Here is a 24,206-nt window from a genome sequence, read left to right as displayed (position 1 = left end):
GGGGCTGTCAGGGGGCAGGGGTGGGGAGAGGGATCGGAGCAGTCGGGACAGGGAGCAGAGGGGTTTAGATGGGTCGGGAGTTCTGGGGGGGCTGTCAGGGGGTGGGGAGTGGTTGGATGGGGTGTGGGAGTCCCAGGGGTCTGTCTGGGGTTGGGGGTGTGGATAAGGGTTGGGGCAATCAGGGTACAGGTAGGGGGTAGGGTCCTAGGGGGCCAGTTAGGATGGGGGGAGGGTCTCAGGAGGGGGCAGTCAGGGGACAAGAGGCAGGGAGGCTTAGGTAGGGGGTGGAGTCCTGGGGGGCAGTTAGGGGCAGGGGTCCCAGGAGGGGGCAGTCAGGGGACAAGGAACGGGGGGAGGGTTGGGGGTTCTGAGGGGGGCGGGAAGTGGGAGGGGCAGGGGCGGGGCTAGGGCGGGGCGGGGCTAGGGCGGGGCTCCTCCCGTTCTCTTTTTTGCTTGCTGAAATATGGTAACCCTAGTTGTACATTTCATCTGAAAGATGTTCTACCCTTATGCTTTGGCGGACTGTAAGCAGGACTGACCTCTGATGTAAGGATCCCTTATCAAAATTTCCCTCCATGAATTCCTGGCCAGGTTTCCTGCAGTTTTACTCTGCGGACAGATAACTTGAGTTTCCAGTTAATGAATATGGGTCCATTGGCAGAGTACAGGGTGAGGGGAAAGTGCACTGGGTAACCTGTTAAGATTTGTTCTAACTTATGTGAACAACTGAATTTTTAAATCTCATGTTAGTGGGACATATTTTTTTAATGCATTGATGTGGTTTCGGATGTTAAGGAGGGCAGTCTATGAGAGAGTAGTTTAGAAACTCTGGAGGAGGGGGAAAGAATGTCATCTTAAGTACTGACACATCTCCAACTGGGCTATACTGTCAGTAGCTCCTTGTTATGGGAGAATATTCAGTTCCACTGCTAACATTCCCCTTTCAGGAAGCTCACTTTCCACATTATTGTCGGTAATAGGTGTCTGAGGCAATATACTGTAGCAGATACTGACTTCTCTTCCTGGACAAATCCTTAAATTAAGTAGCAATAGGTCAAACTTGCCTGACTTTTCAAGTAATTAACAATTATATTGGTTTTTACTGTACGTTTTAGAGAGAAGCCTCCAGGCCACCAGAGGAAGAGATCATATTCTTATAAATCAATGCTAAAAGAGAAGTGTCAGAGGGCGTGGACCTTTGCTCTTACAGCAGTTTTCCACCAAGCAACCATGCAGCAGAATTTAAAATTAGAGTCTAACTAGAAATGACAATTGGCAAAGGTGGTTTTTTTTTATGGCTACAGGTTGGCAAGGCTGTTATCTGGAACTGACCGTTCTGGTCACTCCACTGCTTTTATTATAGGTTTTCAGTTTTTGTTTTTATTGTTTTGTTGCTTTTAGGTGCCACCAGGAAACGTGAAAATAGCATTTACTTCAGCACAAGGTTTCACCTTTTCCATTTGATGAACACTGAGGGTGAGATTCAGTTGAGGCCTTGGTCAACCAAGAACGGGAGCTGTAACCTCCCTTCTGCCAGGAGGCAGGCTGTACAAAGCTAACACTGCTTAAAAAGTGCATGTCACTGAACAGGAATGGAAGCGGCAACTGTTCTGCCTATCCCCTCAATGGCCAGCAAGGCCCCTATGCAGCACCTGTTTGGAATTAAAGCTGTCCTCTCATTGGGGTGAATCACAAATGGTGTATAATAAGTGTTCTGATGCAGGGTGAGAGGAGCGTAATTTATAAAATTATGTGGAAGAGTGTCATCATTTTGGGCCAGGAATTGTGGTTTCTTTTCTGTTTGTACACTACCTAGCACATTGTGGCTGCTACCAGTAGCAAATGAATAAGTATAACATGCGCAGAGGAGAGAGTGAAGAAGTGGTAATGCAGTGAAAGGTGAGATCGAGAAGGGAAGAAGAGAGAGCAGAAAAGAATGAGAAGTGCTTTTATGTCTCTAAATATTTATTTTTATCATTTTTCTTAAAATTTGAATTTGCATTTTGTGGAACTTGATTTGGAGCATGAATTTTCCCCAGATTTTCAGACCCCATTGTATGGTTTCGCTATAACTGCTATTTCTTGTAAAACACTTTCAAAATCAGGTTTGTGATGAAGATTAACAAACACTTTCACCTGTGATTTTCAGTTTTTTTAAGATTCAGAATGTTCCGTGAACCATCTTGGAGCTTGACTTTCACGAAATCTGGTCATAATTTCAGCCCTTATATCACAAACTAAATTTTTGGCCATGTTACTGAATGAGAGTCTAGAATTCTAGAAACAAAGTGTTGTATTTAATAACTTGCACTTATATAGCATTTTTCTATCCTAGTTTCTCACCGCAAGAAAAAGTTAATTTAATCTCTCTCTTGCCCATGCTGTGCACACACACCATAGGATTGGGTATTAATGTTCTCTTTTTACAGAGGGATAAACCAAGACAGAGAAAATTGATTTGCCTAAGATCACAGAAGAATTATATCTAAGAATAGAACCTAGGTCTCCTGACTCCCTGTCTTGTGCCTTAACCTCTGCTTTTATCCCCAAATGAGGTATGTGAAGTGAAGCAGGAAGACAGAAGAATGGAAAGCTAGTGACCTAAAACTGACTCTGAATCCAGTTGACAGTGTCACATCTGTGAAGAGAATGACAAAGAATCTTCTCCACTACACAGTTGGAAAAATCTTGACTAGCAGAAGTGTTCTGAATAGTGAACAGGCTAATAACTGGCTTATCGCTGCCATCTGTGATAGAGGGTGACCCAGTTGCGTGCAAATAGAGGTTTGAAAACACTAAGGGAAATCTGGCCCATTAAATGCAGAATTGACCTTGTGCCTCTTGCCTGGTGAAAACAAGTGGGAGAGCCCCTTATCCCACTCTTCATCAAGGGGCATCAGTTCCTTGCCCAGATGGGAATCTACTGGCCACCTTGTTGGTCATGATATTTCAGCTGATTCTTAAAGAAGCATCACTCAGTGCCAATGATTGTGACAACTTGCCTTCCTTTGTCCATCATTCACTTCTTGAGCCAGGTTATTGAGAAGGTCGTGATCAATATGCTCGACCCTTCCCAATGAGGTTTTAGTGTAAATTATGGCATAGACATGCCACTAGTAGTTCATCTTGTTATGGCTATGGAGGGAAACATCTATGCTTATATTTCACATTCTGCCAATGACCTTTGACACCGCTAATCATAAGGTGGTGCTGACTCACCTACAAGACCTACCAGGAGTGGATGTAGCCATATTAAATTGGTTCTAGTCATTCCTCTTTCCTCACCAGAGGCACCTGCCCTTAACATCGAGGTGGAGCATAGTGACAGATCTCATAGACTTTAAGGCCAAAAGGGATCATCATTATCATCTAGTCTGATCCCCTGCACATTGCAGACCACAGAACCTCACCCCCCACTCCTGTAGTAGGCCCATAACCTTTGGCTGAGTTACTGAAGTTCTCAAATCTTGATTTAAAGACCTCAACTAACATAGAACCCACCATTTACTCTAATTCAAACCAGCAATTGACCCGTGGCCCACACTGCAGAGGAAGGCAAAAAACAAAACAATAACAGGGTGTTTGCTAACCTGACATGGGAGGGAAATTCCTTCCTGATTGCAAATATGGTGATCAGTTAGACCTTGAGCATTTCGGCAAGACCCACCAGCCAGGCACTTGTGAAAGAATTCTCTGAAGTAACTCAGAGCCTTCCCCATCTAGTTTCTCATCTCTGGCCATTGGAGATATTTGCTAATAGCAGTTGCAGATTGGCCATTTGCCATTGTAGGCAACCTCATCATACCATCCATTTCATAAATGTATCAGTCTCAGTCTTGAAACACGTTAGGATTTTTGCCCCCACTCCTCCCCTTGGAAAGCTGTTCCAGGACTTCACTCCTCTGATAGTTAGTAGCCTTTGTCTTATTTCAAGCCTAAACTTATTGATGGCCAGTGTATATCTATTTGTTCTTGTGCCAACACTGACCCTTAACTTAAATAACTCGTCCCTCTCCCTGAAGTTTATCCCTTGGATGTATTTATAGAAAGCAATCATATCTCCCCTCAGCCTTCGTTTTGTTAGGCTAAATAAGCCAAGCTCCTTAAGTCTTCTCTCGTAAGATAGTTTCTCCATTCCTCTGATCACCCTACTAGCCTTTCTCTGCTCCTGTTTCAGTTTGAATTCATCTTTCTAAACACTAGAGTTACCATATTTCCACAAGCAAAAAAGAGGACACGGGAGGTGGGGGAGAAGCCTTGCTCTAGCCCCGCCCCTGCCCCACCCCCATCCACTCCCTCCCACTTCCCACCCCCTGATTGCCCCCCTCAGAACCCCCAACCCCCCCTGCTCCTTGTCCCCTGACTGCCCTCTCCTGGGACCCCTGCCACTAACTGACCCCTAGGACCCCACTGCTTATCTAAGCCGCCCTGCTTCTTGTACCCTGACTGTCCCCTCCTGAGAACGCCCTACGACCCTACCTGTCCCTGACTGCCCCGACCCTTATCCACACCCCCACCCCATATTCACACCCCCGCCCCCAGAGAGACCCCCGGGGACTCCCATGCCCTATCCAACTGCTCCCCGCCCCCGACAGGACCCTCAGAACTCCTGACCCATCCAACCCCCTCTGCTACCTGACTGCCTCGACCCCTCTCCACACCCCTGCCCCCTGACAGCCCCTCAGAACTCCAGACCCACCTAACCCCCCCGCTCCCTGTCCCTGACTGTCCCAACCCCTCTCCACACCCCTGCCCCCGACAGCCTCCCCGGACCCATCTAACCCCCCCGCTCCCTGTCCCTGACTGTCCCAATCCCTCTCCACACCCTTGCCCCCCTGACAGCCCCCCCCAACTCCCGAACCATCCAACCCCCCCTCCCTGTCCCCTGACCTGGGCCGGCTTTAAAGAGCCCAGGAATCGGGCTGCGCTCCGGCCGGGGTTGCGGGGCTTTTGCGGGTCGGAGGTGCTCGGCCAGCGCTGCTGGGGCCCGAGTCGGGCCGGGGGTGCTGGGGCCTGAGCCGGACCGGCGCTGCTGGGGCCCGAGCCGGGCCGGGTCCGGGCTGGGGGTGCTGGGCCGGAGCCACTGGGGCAGCCGGGAGCCGCTCGGCCCGGGCCGGAGGGAGCCGCTCGGCCAAGGCCGCGCCTCCCCGGAGCTCTCCTCCTCGCGCCCTCCCCCACCTCAGCTTACCTGCTGCTGCCTCCCGCTTGCCCCTGCTTCTTTTCAGACTTCCCGCGAAGATCTGATTCGCGGGAAGCAGGGGAGCGGGAGGAGCAGGTGGGCGGAGCATTCAGGGGAGGGGAGGAGGGGGAAGACAGCTGCGGGCCGGACAGCATGGTAAGGCTGCAGGGGATGGGGGGAGCCGGGAAGGGGCTTTGGGTGCCCAGCGGCGCTTGGCCACCGCTTTGCTATCTATAAATAGCCGACCGGGGGGAAATCCCGGACATTTTTAGATTTTTAAAAATCCCCCCCGGACGGCTATTTATAGACCAAAAAGCAGGACATGTCCGGGGAAATCTGGACATATGGTAGCCCTACTAAACACGGGCAATGAGAATTGCAAACAATAGTCCAGATGCGGTGTCACCCATGCCTTTGTATAATGGTACTAACACTTCACTACCTCTACTATAAATAGTTCATCCGATTGCCTAGATTGCATTAGCCCTTTACACAGCTGCATCACATTGGCGACTCATAGTCATTTTGTAATTGATCAATATACCCAGGTCTTTCTCCTCCTCCTGTTGCTTTCTCCTCTGGTAAGTCCACAGTTTAGAGCAAAAATTTTTGTTGTGCAAAAATTTGTTGCACTTTGCACTATAAAATTTAATTGCATTTCTATTACTCCAGTTTTCAAGGTTGTCCAAATCTTTTTATATGATATTCTAGTCCTCCTCCATATTGACATTAACTCCCAACTTTGTGTCATCTGCAAATTTTATTAGCACACTCCTACTTTTTGTGCCAAGGTCATTAATGAAAATGTTAAAAAAGAATGGTCCCAAGACTGATTCTCGAGGAACTCCATTAGTAACCTCCCTCCAGCCAGCCAGTTCACCTTTCAGCATGAACCTTTGAAGTCTCCCTTTAACCAGTTTCTTACTCATCTTTTGATTCTCATATTAATCCCCCTCTTTTCCAATTTAACTAATAAGTTCCCACGTGGGACTGTATCAAATCTTTTACTGAAATCCAGATAGATTAGAGCTACTGCATTTGCTTTGTCTAGAAAATCGGTTATCTTCTTGAAGAAAGTGATCAGACAGATCTGGCACGATCTACCTTTTGTAACACTATGTTGTATTTTATCCCAATTACCACTTACCTCTATATCCTTAACTACTCTCTCTTTCAAAATGTGTTCTAAGCATACAATGGAGGTCAAACAAAAGGGCCTTTCTTAAAGGTCACTTTTCCCCCCTTAAATATAGGTCCTATATTTGCAGTGCTGTTGGACCTTTACTGATGCTAGACATATACATATATACTAGAAGTGGCAATAAACATCCTTTTCCATCTTTATTTAGCAAAGAGGATTATGCTTATTCTTCTCATGGTTCGCTGGAATAGCAGTTGCAACACTGAATACTGGCTCCACTAGTTCTGCATAACTCATATCAACAGCCCTTTTCCGGTATAACCATCTGCATAGACTGTTTTGATGCCAGGACAAAGACCATTCTTGAGGAACATTAGGGTTATAGCATGTGGACTTCAGTGTAGATCCTATGCAAGGCCTGAGTGTTTTAGGTGGCTTTATTCTGGCCCTATCTGATACAGTGAAGTTCTTGTCTATGGTATGACTTAGAAATTGTTTTTTTCTTGCTGCCATCTGGACATTTGAAATCCGTTCCAAAACTTTGGGTTTTTAGCTAAAACTCCCATACAGTCTGCATTTACTGTACTCCGTAAGCTGAGTCAGAGGCCCAGTTTTGCTATGTAGACTGCAATATCTGTTTAGCAACTTTATGTAGACTTGAAAAATATTTCACTTTTATTGTGATTTGTTACATTCTGAAAACCTATCTCTTCTGAGCTGTTCGCCATATTATTATGCTCTTCTGTGATCTTGAAAATCATGTCTGCAATTCATGTACTTTCCTTTGCCACTAACCATGACAAAGCCAGTGATGGAAATGGGTTAGAGAAAACTTATTTTGCTATATGGAGCTTTAGAAAAGGCATTGGCCTCATTTCATTCTGGGTCAGTCAGCACAGTAAAGTGTGAATATAGATTACCAGTAGCATTCTCACAGAGTCTCTATCATCCCACAATTGACTGCATGCTTAGTTCTTTTAATTCATTCTCTTGTTTGTACCGCAAGTGGGCGAAGGGCAGGCTTTTCCACAAATTAATCTTGGAAAAGACAAACCACACAATAGAATGGTTAACTCTAAGGCGCCCTGCACTCTGTGAAATCAGAAATGCTCTTGGGAACTTTTTCCAATATGTTACTGTTCATTTTACATACTTTCTAACCAGGTCACAGACTTGCCTTCGCTGTCTGATTTCAACAGTAGTTATGTAAGAACATAGCCTGAACTTGTATTAGAGGCCATTAGGTAGCAGAACAAAACACCATTAAACTGAAAACATTTTTCAGTTTAGGAAGGACCAGACCACCAACAAAATGACTTTTTACAATGTGAAACTGCATGTTGAACTCTGTTTTTAGTTTAGATCCCAAATTTGCAGTCGTGGAGATGAAAATCCTCTCATCCCAAGGGCAGGTCCCACTTGAATGGCAGCAGTGCAAATTTTTCAACACTGCCTACCAATATGCCTGCTCAGGAAAAACCATTTCTGGGGCTGAGAGGTTAACTAAGGGCATATCTATACTTCCACGCCATTTGGGCTGTGGGGGTATAAACTGCTCCGGGCAGATCCAGTGGGCATGAACTTAAAGGTCCCTAGTTTACATGAATGTGGTTCTGTTTGAAGAGGACTACATCAATGCAAACTACAGGTAATGCCCATTGCATCCGCACAGGGGAGTTACAGCTCTGCACTGCGGTACATGCTGCAGCTCACACCCCTGTAGTCTGAACTTTGGGGCAATGTAGACATGCCCTTAGTCTCCATAGCATTCGATTCTTGTTCTCTTTGCTAAGATTACACAGAAATGTACTAATTCTGGTGGAAGAAAGGGAGCGTTTGAAGCTTGGCGAGTCCCCACCAGGAGAAGACAAGCCTCTCAGAGTGAAAAGAGAGGGAAAAACAATCCTCTCACCTAAAACTAACTATACTAAACACTAACCTACAACTATAAACGACCTAACTGCAATGAAAACAGAAGGCTGAGGATACTCTAAACAGACTCACTAGGGTTCTATCTCAGGCTACAGTGGTAGAGAAGGAACCCTGGGTGCTTTGCCCATGCACCCCTATATAACCTCAATGTCTGCCACAAGGAGGCATAGGGCTCATGACCAGGCCAGACGGACACTGCTAGCTTGAAATCTCTGATCAAGGGCTCAAGCAGTGCATGCGCACCTGAAGTGGAGCACCCATAGGGACACTACTCGAGTCAGGATTTATGTTCCTTATTAAAACTCATTTCTCTTGGGCTATCCTCCAGTCACAGTTCTGAAGTCTGTTAAGTGCCTCATTGCAGAACCTCAGATGGTATAAATCAGTGATGTTCAATTGACTTTTACAGAGCTGCACCAGTTGACACCCGCAGAGAATTTGGAGAATTAGGTGTAGAGAGAGTGCATGTTTTTCAGATGAAGTAAAAATAATTTGTGTATGCCCCCTTTAATCAGTAATAGTGTGTAGGTTATGTGACAAAGTGGCACGCTAGTCCAGAAAGATGCCATGAGTTGATCATTAAATCTTTCCAGAGTTTGGTTTCTGAAGCATTTTAATCATAGAATATCAAGGTTGGAAGGGACCTCAAGAGGTCATCTAGTCCAACCCCCTGCTCAAGTTTTCTGTAACTTTCTGCATTTTAGAACCTCTCTTCTCCATTTCTTACGAGCTTGGTTTACACATATATTTGACAGAAGTGAACAATTTAAACTTCTGAAAGACTACCTTTTATATCAGACCTAAGACAACATTTCTAATCTTTTTGTTGCTGACTATTGCATTTTGTGTATTTCATCTGCTGTGGGATTGGCAAGGGTTAATAGTCTCTGTGTTCTCTGATTATGCATCTGTCTCTCTCTAGCAGGTACAACAGACACAATATTGTGTTTCTGCAGATAAGCTGATATCCTTGTCCTGTCCGCCCACCAAGTACTGCACAAATAATTCTTAGAAAAGAGACCTAATGAACCACCACACAACACTGATTTGCACATAATTGTATCTGCCATTTAAAAGCCAATGATAAAAGGACAGAATTTTATACTTGTTCTTTCCTCATTTTTTTCCACTGGTTTCTCTGGAAGAAACACAGTTTTAAATTTTAGCTAGGAATGATTTTGCCACCCAACTGGCCAATTAAAAATAGAGAAGTATGCTGGAATGATTTCCAACACTAGGTGGGTGAAGCTGAAGGCATGTATAGCAGCCTCTGAGTTCAGAGAGGATTTAATTCTCTACTCTCTGTAGCTAGGCTGAATTTTTTTATCCTGATGTATTTAATTTGTCAACTTATTTAAACCCAAAGTTTTCATTCTTTCTATATTTCACCAAGCTCATATCTGAGCCCTTGAGTGCTGGGAAGAAAGGTTTTAACTCTCTTATCAAAGAGTTCTCTTTCTTTTAATAGCATTACGTGTATTCCAGTTTATTTTTTGTTAAGGCTGGGTTTCTTTTTAACCTTTCCTCCTCCTCCTCTGTGTGTGTCTTATAAATCCCCAGCTTTTACGTTTAGTTCTGCATTGGGCTTGATACTGTAAGGAGCTGCTGGTAACAAAAGCTAGCAGATCGAAATGACCTATTATGAACCAACATGGAGATTTGAAAAGCTTACAATTAAGAATGAATGGGTTTTTTTTTTTTTTTTTTGCAGCCAGCATGGGAGTGGAACACATTGCCCTACAATCTAATAAGCATAGATCTCCTTCAGGAGTCAGGTTTACATCTCACTCTCACTGGGTATTTTAAGCATTTGTGTCTCTATATAAAGTACAGCTAATGTGTGGTCTGAGATTGAGAATCTCCTGATTGCTATTGGTTGTGGACTTCCTCTGTGCCTTGGTACTTTAATCTTGTGGTGTCTCGGTTTCCCCATCTAGAAAATGGGGATAATTCCCACCTTTTTGCCTCACAAGATTGCCTTGAGATCTGCTTAATTAATGTTTACAAACATAGTGTTCTTTAAGGAGACATTATTATTATTGTTTATACCTACATTGCAGAGGCTCCTCGAGGCCTCGAAGATGTCAGGGCTGTATCATGCTAGGCACTGGAAATGACAGTACCTGCCCCAAAGAGCTTACAAGTCTAAAAGATGATTCATAACAGGTGGCTGGGGAGGAGGAGAATGGAAAACAGGGTAACAAAAATAATAGGATATTTTAACCTAGATTAGCTGTGTGCACAGTTCATAGCTAATGAGTAGCTGTGATCACAAATCGCCACTGGTATAGTTGATAAGAGATGACCGATTTCTGTATGCATTACAGCAGAAATGAATTTAAAATAGGGAGCTGAGGAAGAATAAGGTGGCTATTTACTGGCTTTGACTGGGAGCTTTCCCCACACATAAGGAACAGAATAGGAGAAAGCATGTATGTGGATATGGGAGAAGTGGACAAACCAGCAATCAAAGCTGCCATTGTTGATGGAGTGAAGGTGACGTTCAACCTCCACAGTAAGATAATTGGGCTGGTAAATAGAGTGGGGTTAAACCATGGAGAGGCTTGAATAGTAGAAACATAAATGTATGTGTGTGATAGAAGAGAGGGAGCCAGAGAAGGGCCTTCAACAGAGGAGGGACATAATCAGAGTTATAGACTCGGAAGATAAACTTTGCTGCAGTATTTTGAATGGACTGGAAAGATAGAAGTTTGTAGATGTCAAGACCAGAGAGGGAAAGTTCAGTAGCTCAGAAGTTCAGAAAGACCAGAGAGGGAAAATTCAGTAGCTGAGTTTGGGAATATCAAATTCCAGTTGTTGGCTTGACATCAGCAAAATGATGTTAGAAAGACAGGCCAAAACGTTAGTTTGGATAGAAGGAGAAAGGTCTGAAATAGCAAGCTAGATTTGTCATAGAGATTTTCGGTTACCAGTGGGTTCAGTTGTTCTTCACTGGCTTTTACCAGCCATGAGGAATACGTATCCATTTCACAAATGATGACCCCAACCTTTCTCAGGGATTTTAATGCTTCATTATGTCTAATGGGACCAAACTCAGTCAGGTGGCTGGGCAGTTTCTTGCTTTATTTGATTGGATTTAGAATTTTCTGTTCTAACAAGTTTTATCTTTTATTCAGTTGTTACTGTACTGCAACGTAAGGTTAAAGCTGTTCTCCGCAGTCACTGCATGGCTATGGTGTTTGGTTAAATAATACAGGTTGACTAGCTGGCTTACTCTTCAGAAGAGGTATTGTGCCAGCCATTCTGGTAGAGATAAGGGTTCTTTTAGCTGTGTGACTGTGGTGTAGTCCTGCAAGAAATCCTGGTGCTGTTGGTAAGTGGATTTGAATTGGGTTTGGAGAAAGGTCAGGTTTTAAAAGCAAGGGATGATACAGTTTGGTCAGATCCAAGGAATAGTAATGCCACAGAAATTATGGTCTGATAATTTTCCAGACATTTTTGCCTGGATTTACTATGTGATGTTTTGGTGCAATAGCAATAACAAAAAACAAAAATGTGAAAGAATTTAACTGAACCCACTAAGTGAGACTCGAACAATTTAGAATTAGTAGATGGAACATTTTATGTCTAAGCCTCTCTGTGAAATGCAAGGAAATTTCATTAAGAATGCCTAGAAATTTGTTTAAAATACACACAGTAAATACCATAAATGGCCTCTCTCTTCTTGAGTAGTTCTAGGTTATAGACCTTAGCCATGTGTAATCTGGTAACCACATGCCCCACCTTACCTTTTTTAAAGTGCTGAGATAGGACAATTTGTCTCTGAATAAAACCCTTTAATATCTCTAATTAATTCCAGCTCATTGAGTTTCAATCATGGCTGGGCTAAACTAGCCCCATGAGGCTTGGTGTCTTAGTGCTCATATTTACACAGTCACTGAGATGCAGTAAATCATCTACCTGCCTGTTAATAGGGAGTTATGTATTACCTATAACAGGGCTCTGGAAAAAGGCTGCTGTGTTAGCGTAAAATTTTCTCGCAATCTTGACATCTGATCTAGTATTTCCTGGCTCCCTTATAACATACACAGAAATTGCATTTTCAGAACATCTATTGACCACTTCGTTAACATATTCACTGTCACTATATTGCTTTCTTAAAATAATCTCACCATGTGTTTCTGTATGTCTATGCACAGATATCTCTGTTTTCCATCTTTCTCTGTGTATTCTTGAAGTCCTTCCCATTTTAGACAATTCAAGATTACATAGGAACTTTCCCATCCCAAAGGATCCCAAAATAAAAAATAAACTAAATGAAAAATAGTGACTTGTGGCATACAGTGCAACAACTAAGTAAAGAGCACATAGAATCATAGAATATTAGGGTTGGAAGGAACCTCAGGAGGTCATCTAGTCCAGCCCCCTGCTCAAGCAGGACCAATCCCCAACTAAATCTGCAATAGTACACTGCAGTTGAGATCAGGTAATGAAGATTACTGTATCCACTTGAAATTACTGTATCTAGGGAGAATTTAGGTAGGTAATGTAATGTTTAGAATGTAATGACCAGAGGTGGAATTTAGACCTGCACACTGGGAGTAACGTCCTTTCTTTTCGCACACACAAAAAGCTCAGCTGTACGTCTCATCTGTAAGACAACCCTTCCTGCTGTATAGTATCCCCTATGTTGCTGATGTTGAGTACTGACTCAGAGGAAATGTATCACTTTCTGCATCACTATCACTGTTTCCTGAAGCACTTAAGGGTTTCTTGTAGGTCTCCAATCAAAATACTATCCTGACCAATTCTTCTTAGAGATCAGACAGGCTTCCAGCACAGCTTTGTATGGCTGCAGACCGTTTTGTTCTGCATTTAGTCACAAAAGTCATCCCACCCTCACTTATCACAGGAGAATTTTATGGTTCTCCAACCTCTCTAGAGTCAGTCAGTGTCGCACCTCACCGCCATCGTTGTGGAGATACACAAAGGGTGAAAGCCTTGTACAGTAAAAGCTGTGTTATCTGGCACTTTACCAAGTGGAAAGCTCTAGAAACTGGCATTTCTGATAGCTCCCAGTACAAATCTTCAATCTAATAACCGGGACCGATGCTGAAGCTATTTGGGACTAGGGATGTAAAAGGTTAAATGGTTAACCGGCGCTGACTGTGCCATGCCAGCGGGACCCAGGCCCCAGCCGTAGCGGGCAAGCCGGCGGGACCCTGGCCCCTGCCACACCGGAGCAGCCCCCTGGTCCCGGCTGGAGTGGTTCCAGCCCCAGCCGCACTGGGCCAGCAGGATCCCAGCCCTGCCGCCCCACTCCAGCCTGCCACCAGAGCGACATCAGTTAACCAGTTAAACAAGATAATTTTAATCATTTAACCAGTTAACTTTTTAAACCGATATTTACATCCCTATTTGGGACCCGGGTATTTCCGAAAGCAGTCGGACTATGCTCAAGTTAGCTGAGAAGAGCCGAATGCTGTTCTCTCTGTTTGTATCTACCATCGTGATCAGTCGGTTTATTACTCAGTGTATTTTCCCATGTTTATCGTAAAATATCAACACCACCCTACCGTTATGACATCCAAAATACCAGCAGAAAGCAAAGGAGAGAAGCGTAATAGAGTTGTGTTGACATTAAAACAGAAAATAGATTTATGTGCATGTCTTGAAAAGGGTGAGAATAGAAATGTTTATTCATTTTATTGTATTCTAATTCTTTGAAAATTGGTAATCCATTGGTAAGTATAACTCTTAGTTGACCGGAATTTTTGACTAACTGGCACCCCCCACACCCCCAACATGCCAGATAACAAAGCTTTTACTGTATATGGTTACACAGCCTTTGGAGAGAAATCATAGTGTTTTCTTTTGAATAAACTACAGGTTAAGTCATATTTTAAGCCATATTCTACTGCATTATGGGCTTATTCTTAGAATATTTCTTGTACAAAAGAAATCTTTTATGCTAGTACTATACAGAATAATATTATACAGTGCAATCCAATGTATCACAGTGTGAGTTTACTTTGTCTAGTACTTAGCACCTGGTTGTTGTTTTTTTTTTGCAAAGCAGTGCAAGGAATCAATGAAAAGTACCTCTGCCATAAGCAAGTTATAGGAATAACGTTTTCAAAGGTCTTAAAGCATATGTGAACCATACGATAAGAAATTTTCAAAATATGGGCATAGTATCTGTTAGCTTGACCTGTGTAGCAATTGATCAAAAGGATCTTTCTGCAAACCTGCTTGCGATGAGCAAATAAAAGTGGTTGGCCTACATTCAGATATTAGGATTATTTAAACAAACTGGGACTGTGCCAAAGAAACTAGTCAAAAGAAGTTTAGACTCAATTAGAAAAAAAAAGTCCATGGGTGCTTTAAAATTAAAGGGATCTGCTTTTGAGCCTTTAGATTAGGACTTGACACAAGCAATAAAACTCTGAACTGGTTTTCACTTTGATAGCAAATACCTTTCTCATCTAGATGAAATATCTGGCAAACCATCAAATGACAAGTCATCCTGGCTGCCAGAGGAGAAGTGAGTGTGATCAGCTTGCCAGAAATTTCATCTAAATGAGAAAGGTACATTACAGAATGCATAAACACCACCACCACCAAACACCTAAAGATTAAACAGAAGGAATAAACTAGTTTCCGAAAATAAATCTGTGGTTCATATGTGGTCAGATTTATCTAAATTTTCAGTTAGAAGTTAGAGCCAACTAACACCCAAAGCACAGTTTTTGTTAGTGCTTTTCTTTCCAGCTAGCATTTAGCTTTAATTGAAGAAGATTGTACTCCATCCAAATGTTTATAATAGTCAGAGATCGAACAGCACTGAAACTGAACGCTGATCAAGTGTCTGTTGAGGGTAAACTTGGGAATTAAATTGAACATTAGCATTATAGTGATGAGGGGGAAGAAAGCTTACTCAGTCCAAGTGAACAAGTTTGAAAAATAAAGCAATCCTTTTGAAACAGAGCCCTCAGGGGACATAAAGGCTGCCTTCATCCATTGTCAGCATAGAGGAAAGAACAGATACAAATTGAGAATGTTTCTGGGATAATTGTAATCAGACCAGTCAAGATCTATCTTCAGCAGACCAGCCACTGTGGATGACTGATGAAATAGAAAAAAACTGACAAGTATCAAAGATTACTCACTGCTTACTTTGCTGCAACAATGTTTTAAATGGTGTATTTCTTTTTAATTACTTATGGAAGAAATAAAATGACTAATTCAATTTTAAAATGTTTTGTGTATGGGAAAGATTGCCAGAAATCAGGCAGCTAGGAAGGATTATGAAATGGGTTGGCTGTTTCAGTAGTTCATCTTAGCGTTTCATCATTTATTTACTATACCTAATCCCCTGTTCTCCGCATTGTATGTTTGCAGAAGTGTGACTGTTATGTCACTTGAAGGACTCTGGCTCAGTTGTTGGTATTTCCAGAAAGTTAGATTGACTTTGTCTATGCTTTAGAATCATTCCATCTCAAAAGATCTGATCTAAAGATGTACTGAGCACCTTTGTAGTTGCTCTGACTTCAGTGGGAGCTGAGAACGTTCATCATTTTACAGCATAAGGCTTAGAATGGTCAATTCTAAGGATAAAATCCTAGCACAATTTTAAACTATTACTATATAAATAGCTATGCATGTTTATGCATGGTATAGTTGTTCGCTCCAATGGAGTAATGTTATGGATGAATTTAGCTCAATATTTTTTTCTGTATTAAAGTGAATGAACCGAAGGATGTTGCTCCAAGTTAAAATGGTTGGGCTTGGTATGAGAAACTGATCTCAAACACAAACAGTAGAATTTATGCAAATACATGTGATGCTTTCATGTTATTAAATAACCATTTGGCCTGTGCTTGAGGAGCATGACCAGGAACATAGAAGCAATAAGTTTTTATTAATATCTTTTGTTTGGATTTATCCAGCTATGAAAAGACTGCAGGCCTCATAATGGACAAACAAACATGACCAACCCTATTGCTCAATGTGTAAATAATCTGCACCATCCGTTTGGAAAATGAAGGGGAAATGCTCTGCACAAGAAAGACTAAGGGAGGACTAGAGAGACAGAAACAATGCTTGGGTTTGGTTGTTGAATAAGGTACTTACCGGAGTTCAAAAGAGCTTGGTATGTGGAAAGAATGCTGCACAGAACCTGAACACTCCTCTGTCAGAACTGCTTACTCAAAATGAAACAAGAGGCTGCCAGAAACTGTTTCTGACTTGACGCATAAAAGGAGGGACAAGGTACTTGCTTAATCTAAAACTGCCAGACAAAAGAATCAGCTTGAATCAAATACTGGGTTTATTTGTGGTAGGATGATTTCTCTCCATCCTGAGACTTCTCCATTTTGTTTTGTTTTTTAAATATATATAACCCGGGTCAAACTGCATTGTTCGGTGTATTTGCAAATGGTAACTGTGACGGGTTGGATCACAGAAACCCCCTTGGGAGCTGCCACCCGATGTGCAAAGACTGCCCCTGCTCCTGTTTTCCCTGCCAGCTCAGGACTCCAGCACCCTGTCTTGCTGAGCCAGACACTCCTGTTTGGCTCCACACACAGATCCAGGGTCTGAATCTCCTGTCCCAAAGCTGCAAGTTTACCTGAAAACAGCTCGCAGTAGCGCGCTTGTCTTTAGCACTCAGATGCCCAACTCCCAGTGGGGTCTAAACCCAGATAAATCCGTTTTGCCCTGCATAAAGCTTATGCAGGGCAAACTCATAAATTGTTCGCCCTCTATAACACTGATAGAGAGATATGCACAGTTGTTTGCTCCCCCAGGTATTAATACATACTCTGAGTAAATTACTAAATAAAAAGTGATTTTATTAAATACAGACAGTAGGATTTAAGTGGTTCAAAGTAGTAACAGACAGAACAAAGTAAGTCACAAGCAAAATAAAACAAAATGCGCAGATCTATGCCTAAACAAACTGAATACAGATACTTTCCTCACCAGTTCCAGAATGCTCCCTTCTACAGGCTAATCTCCTTTTAGCCTGGGTCCAGCAATCACTCACACCCCCTGTAGTTACTGTCCTTTGTTTCAGTCTCCTTCAAGTATCCTGGGGGGGGTGGAGAGGCTCCTTCTTTAGCCAGCTGAAGCCAAAATGGAGGGGTCTCCCACAGGTTTAAGTAGACTCTCTCTTGTGGGTGGAGACCTCCCTCCTATGCAAAGCCCAGCTCCAAGATGGAGTTTTGGAGTCACCTGGGCAAGTCACATGCCCCTGCACGACTCAGTCTTTGCAGGCCGACGCCATTGTCCACATGGCATCTTGCATGTCTCCAGGAAGACTTCTCATGTGGATTGGAGCATTCCAAGATGCATTGTTCCCTAAGTGTCTCCTGATCAGGTACTTAACCTGGCAAATTCCTTCCTAAAGAAGCTGACCAAATGCCTCACAAAGCTTACTTAGAAATCAGGCAAGCATACAGCCCATATTCTTAACCTCGAGTAGAAAATGATATATATGTACAAATAGGATGAATAGATATAGTAGACCATAACCCTTACGGAGATATGTTACATGGCACAGGCAGCACAAAACATATTCCAGTTATGTCATACGTACATTTATAAGCACCCCCTCCCCATAAAGCCTTATGGGGTACACTGTCACAGTAACTTTTGCTGATTTTTGCTCTGTGTGCTCCTGAGCTTTCCCTATAAAAATCTGAACGAATGTTACCCCTCAGGAAAAGAGAAGGTTGAAGCAGTTCCAAACAGCACTTCTGGCCCTTAGATTGCTCTGCTAGCAAAACTGGAAGCCAAACTGGCATGGCTAAGGCTTTTAATCATCACTTTATACTGTGTGTACACAAAATAACTGAATCATTCTGTGACACCGTTTCACTGCAGTAATTCCTGCTTGGGCTCTCTTTCTTTAGCTTTTCTCCAACCAAGTATCTGATGCATCTTATCTAGAGATTTCAGTGTTATTGCTGTTCCTCTTCAAACTGGCTATGTCTACACTACGGACCCTTACACCACAGAGCGGTACCACTGCAGCTGCGCCGCTGTAAGATCTCCTGTGTAGCTGCTCTCCCACCGGCATAATTAAACCACCCCTATGAGAGGCAGTAAATATGTCGGTAGAAGAGCATACACCAGCGCTTTTGTCTGTTAAAAGATAATGTAGACAAAGCCTTAGTGTTCCACTCTCATATATACAGATTAGCAAAACTAACCTCCTTCGCACAGTTATAACAACATTTTAAAAAAGCCTATCTAAAGAACCCCCTGCAACAATCACACTGCAGCTGGTTTCCGTCTGCGTTTGTGGGCTTGAAGATCAGTTTGTATCTGTCAAGTGAGTGAGTTTATTTACTCCTCTAGCCATCTGCTGCTTTAAATTTTGTTAACCTTCTCATTTGAATAAATTAAGCTCTGTCTAAGATTTATTAAAAATCCCAGACCAGATTCTCAGCTGGTGTAAACTGTTTTAAAAAAAAAAAAGAGAGAGAGAGAGAGAGAGAGAGAGAATTGAAGCCAGTGCAGCTACACCAATGGATGTTATGGTCCCTGGTCTTTAATGGCAAATATCTGATTGAAAACTCTTTCCCTCAATATGAGGAATAGTACAAATCACCCACACAATACAGTATGTATCTCAAAATCAATATAAACTTTGGAAGATGAGTGTAAACATTGCCAGAATATGTATTTTCATTGAGGATAAACATTCAGACTCCCATTGGTATGCTGTTTTCCAAGCCAAGCTTTCACAATGGTGCATAGGGAATTCTGTGCACAAATCCAATTAACCATGACAGTATCTGTACATAGAACTTTCAGCGCACAAGTTTAGAATTATAGCTCTGAGTTGCCAAAGCTCACACAGAAACTGTATTGGAATTGGGCAAATAACAAGGGTATGTAAAGTATTCTGCTTATTTTGTATTAATATATTTAGATATTGATTTTGAGACAAAAGTTAATAGTAATTGGTATTTATTTACAAGTGCAAGTTTTCACCAGGTGATTCTACCGATACAGTATCTTTCATCTGAGAATCTTAAAGCACTTTAGAAACATTAGTTTGCCTTTGTAAAGCACGTTAAAACAATGGAAGAAAGATGTTATATGAATTGTGAAATATTTTTTACTATTATTCATAGTTAAATCTCCCAGCTTCCCTGTGGTATATATTAATCTAGTGTGTAAGGTAGGTAACAAAAGGATGAACTCGCACAGAGGTTAAATGCCTTGCCTAAATCAGGGAATCAGTAGGTGGGCCAGGGCTCCTAATTCTATCTATTCACCTAATTTCTTATATTGTGCTAATTCAATACCTTCCATCCTGGGTTCTAACCACTAGACAATGTTTTCTCTCTCAGTACATATGTCTTCACTAGCGTATGTAATAATAATAAATATATTGCACTTATATAGAGCAATCCACAATCATCAGTTTGGTGATGCAGGACAGACAATATGCCCTCTAGGGCTTTCTCTTCTTTAATTTCTAGCATTGCAATGTATTGCGGTAAAGCATGTGAAGGTATTTTCTGCACCAGGCATGTGCAAGTAAATGAAATATAAGGGGTACATGAAAAGTAAAGGAGAGAAAAGAAAAAGGACTCATTCCATTGCTTTATTTTGATATCTAGGAATAAAGCATTAAACTCTCCTCCAGTAACAGACATCCAAACCTTCATGTTTCTTCCCTGACAGCTTGACTTTTCCCTGCACCTATTATATTTTGTATCAATGCTTGCATTACTCTTGTCTTCTAATTTTCTGAAACACTGATTATCTTTTATCTGAATTCTAGCAAGATTTAGATACTTCCACTGTCTGCTGTTTCATATGACTCAGAGCAAGCATATATTGAAGCCAGTAATGATTCACTTGCAAAGCAGTGGTGTGAGCAATCGCAGCTTTTATATGCCATCTGTGTTAGTAAGCTGAATCCACAGAAAATGGACCCTATACACATGGCTTTTCCTCTGTCCATGGATTAAAGTATGTAAGCGGATCCATATGGTACAGTAGGTGCTTTCTGTGTCAGGAAGGGGGTGAAACTGCATGTCAAATCAAGAGGCTTTCTCTGCTGAAACATAGCTGTTTCTAAACACTGCTTATTGTAGTATTCTACAGCACAGATGCACGTGTTTTGTCATTTGGCATGTTATTGAGATAGTTGGCTTTATAACTACAAATGTACAGCCTACTGCTGTGAGGACAGGAAATAATTAGTCCATCTACTGACAGACAGGCAGACACACAAAACTCCTCTCTCTTTGTGTCTCTTTCTAAATCAATGTTTAGTGAACTGATTTTCAGGAATACCAAAGAAAATTGATTTGTTGGAGGTGTGTATAATTTCCTCACCTTCTTGTGGATTTAATATTTTCATTTAAAGATGTTGTGAAGCAACAGTCTGAACTGTTATTACATGATGGGGACAGTGAGCAAAAGTTTCATCCATAATTCCTGCATCCGTGCGTGGAGTTGAAAACCTAATGGCAAATAGATGAGTAGCTTTAAAATAAAGACTCATGCACTTAACTCCTTGAATATTTCTGAAGATTCATGTGAGCCAGAGGCAGTCTTTGGGGCCAGTAAAGCACAGGGCTGCAAGACCCCAATGTACGAGGCAACCAAAGTAAAGGGTAATTTTTAAAAAATGAAAGCACTTTCTCCATGAGAGAACCATGAAAAGAAATAGAGCACTTGGGCTGAGAGAAAGAAGCAGTTGGTCTCCGCTTTTGCAGCAGTAGGCCGGAGAACGTTAAGTTTACATACATACAGACACACATTTTTGTGTGAGAAATCAGTCAGTTAAGTTTGGAACATGTCCCCAACGACCATCTTGCTAGCCTACCCTGAAGTCCTTAGACAGTCCTATAGAACTGGAGTTCTCAAACTAGAGGGGAAGTGTGGAATATATTCTGCAGGTGTGTGAGAAACTTTAGGGGGAAAAAACTTTCTGTGCACATTCAGAGCTGGGCATCCGGAGAGCAGCACCTACAGGCCAGTGACCCAGCTCTGAAGACAGCACCACTGCCAACTGCAGCATAGAAGTAAACGTGGCATGGAATGGCTCTGCCTTCAGAGCTGGGCAGCTGGAGAGTGGCGGCTGCTGGCCGGGTGCCAAGCTCTAAAGGCAGCACCGCTGCCAGCAGCAGCAGAGAAGGAAGGGTGATAATGCCAAACCATGCCACCATTACTTCTGTGCTGCTGTTGGTGGTGTAACCTACTACAGACACAAAATAGGGGGGCGTGTGATCAAATAAGTTTGAGAATAACTACTGTAGAAAGTAGTGTGACCATGCTGTGCAGAAGACCGTCACGTTTGGGTGCGGTGGTACAAAAATAGTTTTGCAAGTCCTCCTCAAAATGCTATGGTTGACTGTGAAGTGTGTTCCTTGTAATCATGTAAACTGTACATCCTATTGGAAATGGAAATGTTTTGCTTAAATAGGCCTTATTTTCAACCGTACCACTGGAATGTTTCTAAAAAGTGACATATATAACACCAGCAGCTTGGTCTCCTTGTGTCAGCGTCATGTCTGCTCCGACTGTTGTACCTCTCGTGTAGTGTACCTGCTTCTTGCTGCTGTGACATGGCAGCTGTGGTCAAAGGGAAGTTTAGAGATCACTTCCTTTGACTGATCAGCCTGTCATTTGCTGAATGGATCTGTCAAAAAATGTTAATTTCTGAACTTGTTTCTTCGTTCTTGCTAGCTGTTTTCTTCATTGGTGCTTCAAGGTTTGTTCAGTTTGCCAGGTTCAATGGGCATCATAGAAGCATAGATCATATTCTGCTTCTGAGCCAACAATGCAAAAATCAAAAACTCGCTCTTGTGAGAAATATGCTCTCTCCAAGCTGAGCATGTCTGGAGAATAAGAACTAATATCTGTAAGAAATGAGGGAACATTCTGATTAATACAACTCAAACCTCCTTTGAAGAAGTGTAACACTGTGAATCCCACAATGGCTGTAATAGGGGAGGAGGTTGGAATAATGGAACTGAACAACCCCATGAATGTGAGATATCCTGAGTACATGTATCCACTCTGAATGGTCTCTCTCACATGTGCTCAAAGCTTTTCCCTGTCTCTGAACAAGAGGCTGTTGTGAAATAGAAATGCTATAGTATCTACAGTACATCAGAGATAAATGTAGTCTGTGAAGTACACTGATATTGCACAACTGGAAACCCTTTCAGAGTGGGGAATTATGCTAGCAATTTCACATTGTATAGGCAATGAGTCATTTCACTGCTGTACAAGCAACTGGGCAGTGGTACTGGGCACACTCGATTGGATTGCAGTTGGCCCAGCAGCAGGGCCGGCTTCAGCATTTCTGTGCCGCCCCCCCCCCCCCCCCCCCCCAAAAACCCCCCCGGACCCCGCCGGCCGCGGCCCCTGGAAAAAAAAAAAAAAAGCCGCGATCAGGGGTGGCAGTTCAGCGGCAGGTCCTTTGCTCCTAGAGGGAGTGAGGGACCTGCTGCCCCCGAATTGCCACAGGAGCCGCCCCTCTCCCTTGGCCGCCCCAAGCACCTGCTTGTTAAGCTGGTGCCTGGAGCCAGTCCTGCCCAACAGTAACCAGTTTAGAGGCATTATATTTACTGCTATCTCCATGAGAAAAAAAGAAATAAATGAAAACTGTAAAGTAAAAATAAGAATCTCAGAATGAAATAAAGTGCAATAAGTAGACAAGCTTTTATTGCCACTGTAACATTTTGAAATCCCATTTTTTCTTATTGCTGGATATTAGTGTATGTGAGATATATATATATATATATATATATATATATATATATATTGCAAACCCCAACACAGACTGTCCTGCTTTAAAAGGTCACCTTATTAACAGGGAGATTTATTTCTGGCTATGACACATGGACATGTGGGCATCCAGAAAAGGATCTATTGCCAGTTACAGTTTGTATTTGAGAATTGTGTATAGCTCCCCTGCCCACTCCCCCAGCTGACTACCTGGTTCTTTTTGCTCAATACTTATGCATAAAGAACAGGTGGAATGCAGCTCACATATGGTCAGGTCTTTACTTAGGTCAGATTATGGTCTTTACTTAGGCCAGATTATGATTTGCACTGCATGAGGGTGCAAGGAGCTGCCTCCTCCTCCACCTCTGCATAGGGCTAGCCTCTCCAAGCTCAAGGATGGCTCCAAATAGCACCACTGGCTGTGCTAACATCCCCAGAGGAGGCAGGGTGAATATAAGTCTGTAGCTTTAGCACACCAGCCAGTAGAATGGGGTTGGCAGTTATTCACACTGAAAGTATCTGTCGTTCTTTGTGTATGGAAAAATGAAACAAACATTTTTCTCTCTTATAAAGGCGGACAATTAGCCGCTGACAGGTAATAGGCCTCAATGTTCAATTGGTCAATGAAAGTAATTTGTGGGTTTCTTACTGGATGATTCCTTCATTGTCATTGAGGACTCCGAGGCATTTTTTGCAAGACACGGGGTGTAAACCCTAGTATCCTAGCTAAATTTTAATTTCCATAATTCCATTATACCTGCTAAAATGCCTTCTGAGGTTTCATTGCAGCTACACAGTATATGTCTTTACTCCATAGCCTAAACCGCTGTGAATTGTTGCTGTGCATCTTTCAGGATTCTCATGGAGACGAATTTTCGTGCTGTTCCTACAGCAAAAGTCCTAAATAATGTGAAATTCATTTCTTGTATTGCAGATGTCTTGGTGGATGGAAAGGTCTGTGACTGTGACGTTGTAGTAGACTGCAAAGTTGGGGACCCCATCGCATTGGAGGTGAAGCTGACCAACTGGAGCAAACACAGTGTTGGCCCATTTGCTCTAACGGTGATCCCATACCAGGATTACCAAAATGGAGTGCACAACTACGAGCTCCATGATGCCATCACCTTTGTTGGATCCAACACCTTTTATATTGATTCAGTGAGTCTTTCTTTTTCATAGTCCACTCATCTGCATGACAGATCGATATGCCAAAACAGATGCCAACATATG

The 24,206-nt window shown here is 42.6% G+C and overlaps 1 protein-coding gene across 1 annotated transcript in view; it reads left to right on the top strand.

The window, feature by feature from the left end:
* The window catches only part of TRAPPC9 (trafficking protein particle complex 9), a gene marked incomplete in the record, with an annotated part of 827,606 nt that overhangs the window by 795,752 nt on the left and 7,648 nt on the right, over nt 1–24,206 (top strand). The window contains 1 exon segment of the mRNA XM_034763666.1: nt 23,911–24,134. Within this exon segment, the coding sequence (XP_034619557.1) occupies nt 23,911–24,134 (224 nt within the window).

This window comes from Trachemys scripta, chromosome 2, assembly GCF_013100865.1.
Source record: "Trachemys scripta elegans isolate TJP31775 chromosome 2, CAS_Tse_1.0, whole genome shotgun sequence".
Lineage (NCBI taxonomy): Eukaryota > Metazoa > Chordata > Testudines > Emydidae > Trachemys > Trachemys scripta.
The sequence above is the reverse complement of the archived record's forward strand: the minus strand, read 5'-3'. Positions and strand labels throughout refer to the sequence as shown.